A 12,749-nucleotide genomic window follows, 5' to 3' on the forward strand; every position below is an offset into this window, starting at 1 on the left:
GGACGGAAACGGGCGCACAAGGCGATGTGGGAAGCAGCACGTCACCTCCCCTTTCCACTGGCTGCTTATCCAACATCAATACAACACTTTAGGAGCCAAATTACTAAACAAGCTGCCAATTAGGCTTGCAGTCAGCTGGACAGATTAGCAGCTAGGAGAGGCCGGTACAAGATTTTCATCTCTTGAGCCAATTACGCAAGTGAATTACCATCCGCAGTAGTTTTTGGAAGATGTGAGGGGAGAGGACCAAACGGGCTATAATAGATACAAGAGCTCCAACATCAGGTGGGCTGGGAGGGAGCACGTGGAGGGTTATTGCTAAAATTGCCCTAGCGGGAGGAGCGCCTTCCAGGGAAGGACTTAAAGGATTTAGCGCTGCCAGGAGCAAAAGACAAGGAAATTGTGGTGGTGGAGTGCTGAGCGGAGACTGAGCTGTGCCCTCCCATGCCTTAATCTCAAAAAAAAAAAAAAAAAAAGATGGGAAACAAACAGTATATTTCATTCTAGAATCAAAGTATCTCTCTATTGTTTGGGTGGGTTTTTTTTTTTAAGGTTGTATGGAAAAGCCATTGCTTTTTTGTTTTGTTTTTGCTTTTTTTATGAATCTGTGTTTCTACGTGGAAAGATTTAGCATTGGAGACATTTAATGTTCCTTTTTGGTTTGTTTTTCTTCAAAGTACAAGATAATGCTTTGCTTTATTTTATTTTCATTAAGGAGTGCAACTAGCATTTTTAAAAAGAGAGGGGATGGATTCCTTTACACCTACATGAAAACACAGCACTCCTGGGCCACTATCCTGGAAATATCAACGTTTTAAAATCATGATAGTGAATCAGTTTTCCTTTGCTCTTCACGTGAGAACAGAAATGTATCACACTTCAGCAGTTTTTGCAGGGACATTTTGAATTGGCCTTATTTATCTGAGATTTTGCAAGCTCTTGTATCCAAAATATGATTAAACAAATCTGCAGCCTAGAGCAGCATTAGACCTCAGATCTGATTTTAGTTTATACATTGAAATAAATTAATTTGTAGCAATCACTAAAAACATCAGGGCTATGGGAGAGAATGCTCACATACTGTTTAACTGAAAATACTGGTCAGTAGCTGTTCAGTAAAAAATTAGAGACCTTGGAGGTCTGTCTTGATTACCACCATAATCATAATCCTATCTAATAAAGAGGGAATATGCTAATTGACCATCACTCCGTCACAAAGATGGCTGCACCCACAGCTGAGGCCAAGTTCCCATAAGGAGCCTTAACAAGCAATCAGCAGGGACCTGAGGCTATGCCCTCCCCCGCCCCCGTGGGGCTTGACAGGGGACCTCAGGCCGAGCGCCCCTCCCCGGCACTAGGCCAGGGGACCTGAGGCCATGCCCCCCGCCTGGCGGGGCTTGACAGGGGACCTCAAGGTGTGTTTTCCGTCCTGATGCTGGGCTAGGGTACCTCAAGCTGCTCCCCCCGCCCCAGTGCCAGGCCAGGGGACCTCAGGCCATGCCTCCCACCAGGTGGGGCTTGACGGGGACTTCAGGCTGCGCCCCCCACCCCGGCACCAGGCCGGGGGACCTCAGACCGCAACCCCTGCCTGGCCGGGCTTGACAGGGGACCTCAAGGTGCACCTTCAGTGCTGGGTCGGGGGACCTCAGGCTGTGCCCCCCACCCAGCGGGGCTTGACAGGGGACTTCATGCCACGCCCCCCACCCAGCACCAGGCTGGGGGACCTCAGGGCATGCCCCCCACCCATCAGGGCTTGACAGGGGACCTGAGGCTGCGCACCCCCCCACCTGGCGGGTCTTGATGGGGGACCTTAGGCCATGCCCCCCACCCAGTGGGGCTTGACGGGGGAACTGAGGCCACGACCCCCGTCCTGGCGCTGGGCCAGGGGACCTGAGGCTACGCCCCCTGCCCAGCGGGGCTTGACAAGGGTGGGACTGGCCAGGTCTGGATCTAGCCCAATTGGGGTGGGGGGCGGCCAGGTCTGGGTCTCACGCGATTTTGAGGCACATGTGGGTGGGCGGGGACTTGACTCTGGGTCCCGTGGTGTGCCCCAGACTCTGACAGGAGGAAGGTTTTCATATACATTTTACTAATTTTCTTTCATCTCTGACACTTCTATTATAGAAAGGGCAAATAGCAATATTAAATTATTTCCTCTAATTAATCCCCCTTTAATATGCAGGAATTTCGTGCATGGGGCCACTAGTTTCAAAATAAAATTGTAGTGACTTTTTAAATTTTTTTTCTTTTTTATTGAACATATAGGGGTGACATCTATATGTATAAAAGGCTAATATGCTAAGTGTCCATCCAACCGGTCACTATGACACACAGTGACCGTCAGGGGGCAGACGCTCAAATGCAGGAGCTGCGATGACGTGCACTGGCCATTTATAGAGAAACGGCACTGTGGACCTGGCGCCCGCAAAGCAATACTCAGCTTCTCCCAAGTGGGACAGAGGCCCCACCACCACCCCGGAGCAACAGCCCACCAAATCACAGCTCACACTGCCGAGACCCCATGGTGCAAAATGTGGCCCACAGCCTAGCCTAGCCCAGCCCCAAAATGGTGGCTGTGGGTGCCAGGTAATGACGTCACATAGCAATGCCCGGCTTCCTCTCCCTAGCGACTAGCCTCCTTGGAGTTTCTTCAGCCCAGGAACACAACTTGCTTAATAGCCAGGTGGAAACACTTTACACTGTAACCAAATGTCGGTGAAGCGTTTTCCCGTGCCTCATCTCATTTGATCCTCACAGAAGTCCTGGAGTAGGTAGATAGGAGACTCGGTGGAATCCTATTTTCTTTTCATTAGCCAAAAAATGGAGATTTAGAAAGTTTAGAAACTTGACCCGACTGAAAAGAAGAAATGGTGGACCTTGAAAATGACTTCAGGTTTTCTCACTGCACAGAATACAGTCAAACACTGCTGCAGTTAAATATTTTACCCTTTGTTCTCCCTGAGTGATCTATAATAATAATCTGCTTTGTGTTGATATTTACTGCTGTGTTGCTGACAATTACCTGAAAGAGAAGTTGAGGTGCTTCACTGGGCTGGAAAAAGTTTAGCTAAATCAGAAAGCAGGTCTAATTAAGCAAGTTATATCTATATACATAAAGCTCTTGCTGGTGCCAATCACAGGCATGTGTTTCGATCTGTCATTGTGGATCATGAATTTGGTTGACACTTCTATTACAGAGAAAGGGCGAAGAGTGATATTAAAGTATTTCTTCTAATTAATTTGCTTTCAATGTGCATGAATCCGTGCACCAGGACACTAGTTAGTTAATAAAATTACATAGGTTTCGGGTGTATTAAAGAAGTATTTTGACACAAGGCATTTATTTATTTTTTTGTAAGTAAGAGATTCCCTCCCAGGTGCCTCTATGAAAGAAGAACTGAAGAGAACATAGTTTTCTTGGCCTGAGAGGACCTTGGCCTGTGTAAGAACTAACGTCCTTTGTCATTTTACGTTTTCAGGATTTGTTGGCGAAAATGCCCAGCCCATCTCAGAAAACAACATAGGGAACCGCATGCTCCAGAACATGGGCTGGACACCTGGCTCGGGCCTCGGACGTGATGGCAAGGGGCTGGCCGAGCCCATTCAAGCCATGCAGAGGCCAAAGGGATTGGGACTTGGATTTCCGCTACCAAATAGCACTCCCGCAGCCCCCAGCACCCCCATCCCCGCCTCGGGGACATCTGCCTAAGAAGAAACGCTTCACAATTTTGCTTCGCTTGCTCTATGTCCCATTGTTCTGAGATTACAGCACAGCTTCTGTTCATGGAGCGGAAATCGACAAGGCCTCAGACTTGTCACACCAGCTTCCTAACCACATCTAGTCCTACCACGGTGACAGAGTTGCGCTTCCATCACAGCTCATGGTGCTCAAGTTCAAACCATTCCCTTTAAATGTTGCCCGCAATTTTCGGCTGTTTTTAGGTATAAAGAACAAATCATTCCTCTTATTTATTTTGATCGCAAATGTCAGTAATGTCTAATGCTTTTAAGCTTGATTCATTCACGTGTGTGTGTGAGGCCCGGGCAAATGTGAGTGCATCCAAGGGTTTCTAAAATGGGACAGGCCAGGGAGGCTGTGTCTCGTGTCACCCTGATTGAGGGTGACTCAAAAGACCCATCAGTGAGGTCCTAAGCGAACCTTTGATTGAAAGATGTGTCAGTTCCATAGTTGTTGAGTTTGGCATTTGTGAGTAAGTGCATGTGTGTGTGTGTGTGCGGATTCTCTAATGGGGAGAGATACCCATTCGTCTTCTAACCTTGGACAGTGTAGTGTGAAGTTCACAGTTGACCAACCGCAATTAACGTATCCCTCTGACGTTTTGACAAAAATAAACCTCATCCCTATTATCACCAGAGTGCCCTCAACATTACTTTAGTGTGTGTTTATAAATTTTACCTCATTTAGAACATAAAGTAATTATTGAAAGAAAAATGTATTTTTTAAATTCATCATGATTGAACTATAAATTCTATTAATCTAGACTGACTTCTACCTCTCTCTTCCCAAAGGTTGATTTTTTTTTTTTTTAAAAAAAGATCAACTCAACTGTAGTAAACTAATTTTAAAATTTAACCATTGGTGTAAGTTAGAATATTGAACTCATTTATTTGAAGATATAAATGGCTCTCCCAAGAATTCAAATTGAGGCAATGAGTCAACCCATTTACAAGTTGAACAAAAATGAATGGAACCGACTTGTCCTTTTCACATCTTAGCAGTTTCTTTAAAACTAAGCAAGTCATTTTTATTATGTGCCTAGTAGTCTTATGTCTGAATCACCTGCTTCATAATGTTAGAGATTCTAAATTGCTCCTTAGTTTAGAAGATGCCGATTTGTTATCTCCTTCATTGGTAATGACCAATAACAATATTCTATTGGTAACGGCCTTTATTGGTTAAGTAAAGACCAAGATAACACATGTGAATCACCTTGCTAGAGGTTTTGTTTTTGTTTTTAAGGCCTTGGTGTTTTTGGAGCAGTTTTAGGTTCACTGCCAAAGTAAGGTGGAGGTACAGAGATTTCTCATAGACCCCCTGGCCCCACATATGCCCAGTTTCCCCCGTTATCAACATCCCTGACCAGAGTGGTACCTTTGTTACAACAGAGGAACCTACCCTGAGACATCGCCATCGCCCAGTTTACACTGCAGTCCACTCTTGGTGCTGCACATTCTATGGACTTGGACAAACGTATAATGACCTCATAGCACCACACAGAGTGCTTTTACTGTCCTACAAGTTCTCTGTGCTCCACTTTAATAGGTGGTTGAAAATTTGTAAATTCCCCGAGAGATTTTTAAAGGAGGGAGAGGGTTTTTGTGTGTGTCACAGACCTTTCGGGAGTGGTACCCTAAAGAAAACACCGCCAATTAGGGAGAGGAAGGCCAGCCTGCCCTTGGAAAGCCTGGATTGTTTGCCAAATGTACATATTTTTTAAGCATTATCTTCTCTCTTACGGGTATGGTGGTAAGAGGACAGTTTGACTAGAGGAAATATGGACTACCAGGGGAGTTGATCTTTGGAAGCATTCTCATTGGGTGAAGTAACTGCTATTTTGTATAAGCTCGTTACTTAGAAAATTGTCATTTTTAAAAAGTGCTTTTTGTGAAATACTCCTTCTCTTGGATGTAAAGGGGGAAAGCTGGGAAAGATTGTCCAGATAGTGGTCTAAAAATTTCTTTAAATCCCAGTATTTTCTGAAGATCTGAAGCTCTTCTAAAATCCTGGCATTTTGAAAATCCAAATTTGGAGCCACTGATACACACACAGTAAGGTTATCATGCGACTTGCCCAGACGCCTGTGAACGTGGCTGCTCTTTTCACTTCCCCTTGTTCTAACTCCTAAGGGAAGAGCAGACCATACACAAGTGGCCTGGGGAGCCCCTGAGGTCAAGATTGCAGCCTTCACGCATGCTTCTTACTGTCTTTTCTATTGTCCCAGTCTTCTGAGGCAACACCTCCAGATGCTCCCTTAACCTGGGTGTGGTCCGCCCACTCTCAGCCCCACCCTCACCCCCCCCCCCCCCCCCCGCATAAAAATTCATCTTTATCCTTTCAGCTGATAGGAGAAAGGGCTTACTCTTGGCTTCTAGCGCCCTCTATGTGGCTTGCAGAGGACTTAAAATAGTTCCTCTTCTATGGAAGTGCTTAACTATACGGAATCCATGAATCCATATCCAGAGTAGACAAGTGGTGATGTCCAGGCGCCCCCCCCCCACCCCCGCCCCGCTTCTGCTCTCAGACATTCACCAGAAGCGCACACGTCCCTGCACCGTTCGGTCCTTAAGGAAAAGCAATGCAGACACTTGACATCCTGCCTGTACCTGATCTTAATGGGAGAAATAAGCACAATTTAAAAATGGGACTTTTAATGTAAATCAAGTATCTTTTAAGATACAAAGTCCACTAATTTATTTATGTTTTATATATACTTATAGTTCATTTTTTACCAGTTACTATGACTATGGAACCCAAAGCACCCAAAGCAATTTTTAATGAAGAATGTGTCATCCATATCTCCTTAAAAAGGTGGTGAGATTTTTCTCTGCTCCTTCTTCAAGCTGCTCTTCTACAGTAGTAAAAGCTTCCTATCACACTAATTGGTTGTGCTAAAAATTTTAGGGAGCGCATTGGTCTCTCCCATTATTATCCAAATTGTCCATTCCCCAGCAGTAGCCAAGAGAGGCTGAGCATGAATTAGCAATTCAACTTTTTGTCTTTATATACTTACTGGTAGCCCTGAGCACGAATCCGTGTGCCAGTAGCTCACTGCTGCCCTCCCGTAGCTCTCCGCCCGCTGCCCCACCCTCCTGTAGCTCCCTCCGCCCCCCTCCCCTCATAGCTTGCTGCCCCACCCTCCTGCTGATCCGTGATCTAGTCGTTACGCAGTTGGTCGTTACTTCAAGGCGTAATGACCATTTGCATATTACATCTTTATTATATAGGTTTATACTTGATACTGGCCAGCCTGTGTGCCGGGGTCATTTCCTCCCTCCCTTTTTTTTTCTCCTTCTCTCCCTCCTCTCCCTTCCTACTTTCCCTTCCCTCCCTCCCTCCTTCCTTCTTTCTTTCCTTCCCTCTTTCCCTTTCCTCAAATTTACTTGTTAAGGCTATATTCCCTAGATTTGTTCGCTTTCATTATTAAATTATATGGTACCCTTTTAAAAGTCCACCGCTAACTAGAATTTAACCAATTAATTGGTCTCAGCTTTTGAATACACAGGTTTTTATAACTCATACTGTGGCGATCAAGGAGAAGACAATAGGGTTAAAAATAAACATAATGTATACATATATGTGTGTTGACAGGGCACGTAAGTATGCAACATACAGACATAATTGCAAAACATTGCATCTTATTAATGTCTATTTTAACATTATGAATTGATACTCTTGTAATTAATTGAACTGACAATTGCTTCTCTTCAATATATTTTCATTTTGAGCAGATGTTTCATAAAAGAGAAAAATCATTGTTGACATGCTTTTAAAAACCATTGCTTTCTGTACATTTTTTTTTAAAAAAGATTATCTAAATTGGCATTGTAAAATGAAGTTGTTTAGCAAGGAATATTTTGGATTTTTATTTTATTTTATTTTGGTAGAAAGCTATATTAATAGTACAACAAAGAACCGAAGAATAAACTTAATGTTTAAGAATGTTATTTATAAGAAGTCATTGTCTTTGTGCTTTGTTTCCCTCTAAAAGTAATAAAAAAATAAAGTTGAAAATGCTTTAAGTTGTTTTTTAAATTGCTACCTATTTACCATTAATGGCCAACGATGCATTTAAATTCATTGTTCATCTTTAAGCCCTGGAAAATGTCTGTTTTCCAAAAAATTTTAGATAAAAACATGGCTAAACAAATGTTTGACTTCCATTTCTTCTCAGCATTTTGGGACCTGTTCTACCACATATTTTTCCTGTTTTTGTTTGTTTTCTCTGAAGCTAGGCTAGACTGACTAGCTGGCTTAGGTCTCTATCCACTCAAAGATTCTAGGATTTCAAAGAGCAAGCACAGGTTCTCTCTCTGGCCACTTGAAACATCACAAGCCACTCCATTTCCTTCTGGAAAATTATGTTTCTCATAAACATGCGTGGATATTTTAAATATTTTATAACACTCACCACAGTGTTGAGTTCTGTTTGCTGTAAGAAGCATCTCATTTGTGACGATAACATTTTATCTTTTCTCCCTAAAAAAACGAAGTAGATCTTGTTAGAGTAAGTGGGTTTCTTTGTAATCCAATAGGTATTAAACACTCATTTATTTAACAGGCTTGCAGTAATATATACTCAACTGCCAAGCGGACCATGAAGGCTCCTGCTGCTGGGGCCTACTTAGCGAAGACTCATTACTTGGCTCACCTGACATTTTAAGTAGATCCAGATTTGTCTCCAGCGAGTCAGTGCCACTGACTGCCAGCAGCATGATGGACTATTTTCACTTTGGGTTTTATCTGTACATTAGGGCTGTCTTCCATCTCTGAATTGTCAGACAGTTTAAATCTTTCTCACATTCACAGACCCCACTCCTGGAGCATCACCCACATGTCCTGTGCTTCCTCCTTAGTCCTTAGTCTCTCAAGGATGGAGTTAGGGAGCAAGAGAAGGCTCATTTAGTCTTTAGTTTAATTTTGTTTTGTTTTAGTTTAGATTTTCAGAATAAGTTGCTGGCATTGTAAATGTGTGTATAATACTTGATTTTTCAGCTATATGATGATGGAGTCAGGACAGCATCCTAAGTAAAAAGAACACCCAAAACTATTTTCCACCTGTTTTCATCTTCCTACTACCTTTCAAAGAAATGATCATTTCTTTCTGAGGACAGCATTCTATCCTATCTAATAAAAGAGTAATATGCAAATTAACCATCACTCTGCTACACCCACCAGCCATGCCCACAAGTCACAAGCCAATCAGGAACGAATATGCAAATAAACCCAACCAAGATGGCTACAGCCACAGAGAGCAGGAGGGAGGCTTGGGTTTCCCCCGCAATGGAGGAAGCCAAGCTTTCCGCCTGCCCTTGCCGGCCTAGGCCTCCACTCAAGGCTACAAAGTTTCAATGATAAAAGATACATAAACCCAAACAGAAATGGCGGCAGCCACAGAGCTGGAAAGAGCAGGAGGCTAGAGTGGCCCCGGCAATGGAGGAAGCCAAGCTTTCCGCACACCCTGGCCGGCCCAGGCCTCTGCTTAAGGCTACAAAGTTTCAATTATAGAAGATACATAAATCCCCCCAAAAATGGCTGCCACCATGGAGCAAGCAGAAGACTTGGCTCCGCTCCAGGCTACAAAGTTTCAATTGTAGAAGATAAATAAACCCCAGATCCCAGGGCCTCCGCTTGGGTCGCCAGGGGGCGTGGCCAGCCTGCAAACCACCACAGGCCCCTCGCCCAGGCCGCCCCACGCCCCAAGGGAACCCCCAACCTGATCCAGGACATCCTTCAGGGCAAACCAGCTGGCCCCCATCCATGCACCAGGCCTCTATCCTATCTTATAAAAGAGTAATATGCAGATTGACCATCACTCCAACACACAAGATGGCTGCCCCCATGTGGTCAAAGATCCTGCCCCCATGTGGACACAAGATGGCCACCACAAGATGGCCAGCAGGGGAGGGCAGTTGGGAGGGACCAGGCCTACAAGGGAGGGCAGTTGGGGGCGATCAAGCCTGCAGGGGAGGACAGTTAGGGGTGACCAAGCCGGCAGAAGAGGGAAGTTGGGGGCAACCAGGCCTGCAGGGAAAGGCAGTTGGGAGGGACCCAGGCCTGCAGGGGAGGGCAGTTAGGGGTGACCAGGCCTGCAGGGGAGGGCAGTTAGGGGTGACCAGGCCAGCAGGGGAGGGCAGTTAGGGGAAAACAGGCTGGCAGGGGAGCAGTTAGGCATCAATCAGGCTGGCAGGGGAGTGGCTAGGGGGTGATCAGGCTGGCAGGCAGAAGCGGTTAGGGGCAATCAGGAAGGCAGGCTGGCCAGCAGTTGGGAGCCAGCAGTCCTAAATTGTGAGAGGGATGTCTGACTGCCCGTTTAGGCCCGATCCCAGTGGGCAATCAGACATCCCTCGAGGGGTCCCAGATTGGAGAGGGTGCAGGCTGGGCTGAGGGACACACACCCCTGTGCATGAATTTCGTGCACCGGGCCTCTAGTCCTATATAATAAAAGACTAATATGCAAATTGTCCCCTTGACTGGGAGTTCGATCAGGGGGTGGGGCCGGCCAGATCCCACCTGTGGACAAATTCATGCACTGGGTCTCTAGTTCTTTAATAAAAGCAGAAAGGATGAGAAATAGAATACTAACTCCGTATATATTTAAAAATATGCTTTCCAGACACAAACAAATTCTTACGTCCCTTATTGTGATGAATTTCTTCAAATGCCATAGTTAGATGAGCTGGTAAGTTTAGGGGGAAAATGATATAATGTTCTGTTAGGAGGCTGCTTGGCTAACCTGTGGTTCTTTGTTGATGGCTATCATTCACTATGGAAACGGTGGGTAACCATTGCTGTATGTACGAGGCATGGAATTCACAAAATAATGTTCTGAATGGCTGTGAAGCCTTGGGGAGCACACAATCAAGGTGTGAAACCTGAATATTCCTAATACAGTGGCTGTGGTGCTACAGGTCCCTGGCAGGAAGTACAGTATTCTGCATCCTGTAAGGCTTGGCTATTGACCCTCCTGCATCTTTATACACCTGTCCTTTTCCTGGACCACTTCAACTTCCTCCCCACACATCTTCATCTGCATCACATTTTAAAACACACACACACACACACACACACACACACACGCATATATATATATATATATATAGTTATTGATTTCAGAGAGGAAGCAAAAGGGAGACTCTGATAGAAACATCAATGATGAGAGAATCATTGATTGGCTACCTCCTGCACGCCCCCTACTGGGGATAGAGCCTGCAACCTGGGCATGTGCCCTGACCAGGAATTGAGCTGTGACCTCCTGGGTCATAAGTCAATGCTCAACCACTGAGCCACGCCAGCTGGGCTACGTCACATCTATCTATCTATCTATCTATCTCTCTATCTATCTATCTATCTATCTATCTGTCTATAATAATAGAGGAATATGCAAATTAGCTGGGACGCTGTAACATCACAACCGAACAGCAGGGACCTGAGGCTGCATGACACCTGGCCAGGGCAAGGGACCTCAGGCTGCGCCCCCCGCCCTGCGTGGCTTGACAGGAACCTCAGGCTGCACCCCTCACCCAACAGGGCTTGACGGGGGACCTCAGGCCGTGCTCCCCCACCCCCCTGGTGCTGGGCCCGAGACATCAGGTCATGTCCCCCGCCCAGCAGGGCTTGACAGGAACCTCAGGCCATGCCCCTCGCCCTGCGGGGCTTGACGGGGGACCTCAGGGGCTTGATGGGGGACCTCAGGCCATGCCCCTCACCTAGCGGGGCTTGATGGAGGACCTCAGGCCGCACCCCCCTCACCCTAGTGCCAGGCTGGGGGACCTCAGGCCATGCCCCCCTGCCCAGCGCCAGGCTGGGGGACCTGAGGCTGCGTCCCCCCCCTCCCCCCGCCTGGAGGGGCTTGATGGGGGTGGGGCCGTCTGGGTCTGGGTCTCCTGCATTTTCGAATCGCATGCGGGTGATGGGCGGGGACTTTTGTCTAGGTCCTGTGGTGCACCCCAGACTCTGACAGGAGGGAGATTTTCATATACATTTTACTAATTTTCTTTTATCTCTGACACTTCTATTATAGATAAAGGGCAAATAGCAATATTAAAATATTTCCTCTAATTAATTCCTTTAATGTACACGAATTTTGTGCACTGGGCCACTAGTATTTTTAATATCACGCAACAGTCTTTCCCAATGAGGAGAGCATTGCTGAGCCTGGGGACACCAGCCTTTGCTGATTGCCCTGCCACCAGGCTCTGCACACGGCCCCTTACCCAGGCAGCTAGCAGCAGATTTCCCCACTTGGGGAGTAATTGTCGTGCCTCAGTGACAGATGTGCAATAGAGCAGCTTCTTCAGGAAGAAATTAACAGTTTGTGCAGGGTGTCAGCTCGCTCTTTTTAGTTCTGGGAGGTCTTGGCCCCATTATGGGTGATTTAGAAATTGAGGCGAGCCAGGCCCCACTGCCCATGCTGAAAGCCTTGGTTCGGGGCCCTCATCTGCATTCTGGGGCTGGCTCCCCTGGAGAAATTGGTGGAGCCCCTTTGGCCAGGAGATGAGTGTGGGCTGACAATGCCTTGATTTGTTGAGAGAGAGAATAAATGGGTTTTTCAGGAGATGAGGAAATATCACCATTACTGGCCAATTTACAGCATTTTATCTGTGCTTCAAACATGTCACTTTTGTTATTGTTGCCTGGTAATTACATAGTGAAACGGAAAGAAAACAAATTCTGGTTACGTATTCCGGCGGATTGCAAAATCATATCCTGATAAATGCCCATTTATGATACACACGGATGAAAGGTTCATTTTAATTTTGAATGGCCAGCTCAGCCATAAATAGGATAGAGGATTAAATTTCAGAGAATCTGATTACACAAAAGCAAACAGTCTTTCTCTCCACTTTTTTACAGATCCCGGAAATTCAGGGAGGTTCGTTCCATAAGGCATTTTCACAAACAGGATTTTCCTGAGACAAGACAAAAAGCGATTTCAGAATCGAATTCTAAAAAGGAGGAGAACTTTGAGGGAAGCCAGAGAGCTGTCTGGTTTTGGAGTCCCGTCCAT

At 45.9% G+C, this 12,749-nt stretch overlaps 1 protein-coding gene across 1 annotated transcript in view; it reads left to right on the forward strand.

The window, feature by feature from the left end:
• The window catches only part of GPATCH2 (G-patch domain containing 2), a 90,163-nt gene extending 85,719 nt beyond the window's left edge, over positions 1-4,444 (forward strand). The window contains exon 10 of the mRNA XM_080650905.1: positions 3,480-4,444. Coding sequence (XP_080507031.1) covers positions 3,480-3,709 — 230 coding nt within the window. The 3' untranslated portion in view covers positions 3,710-4,444. The remainder of the gene's footprint in view (positions 1-3,479) is intronic.
• Positions 4,445-12,749: the final 8,305 nt, after the last annotated feature.

Source organism: Plecotus auritus (genome assembly GCF_963455305.1).
Source record: "Plecotus auritus genome assembly, chromosome: 14".
Lineage (NCBI taxonomy): Eukaryota > Metazoa > Chordata > Mammalia > Chiroptera > Vespertilionidae > Plecotus > Plecotus auritus.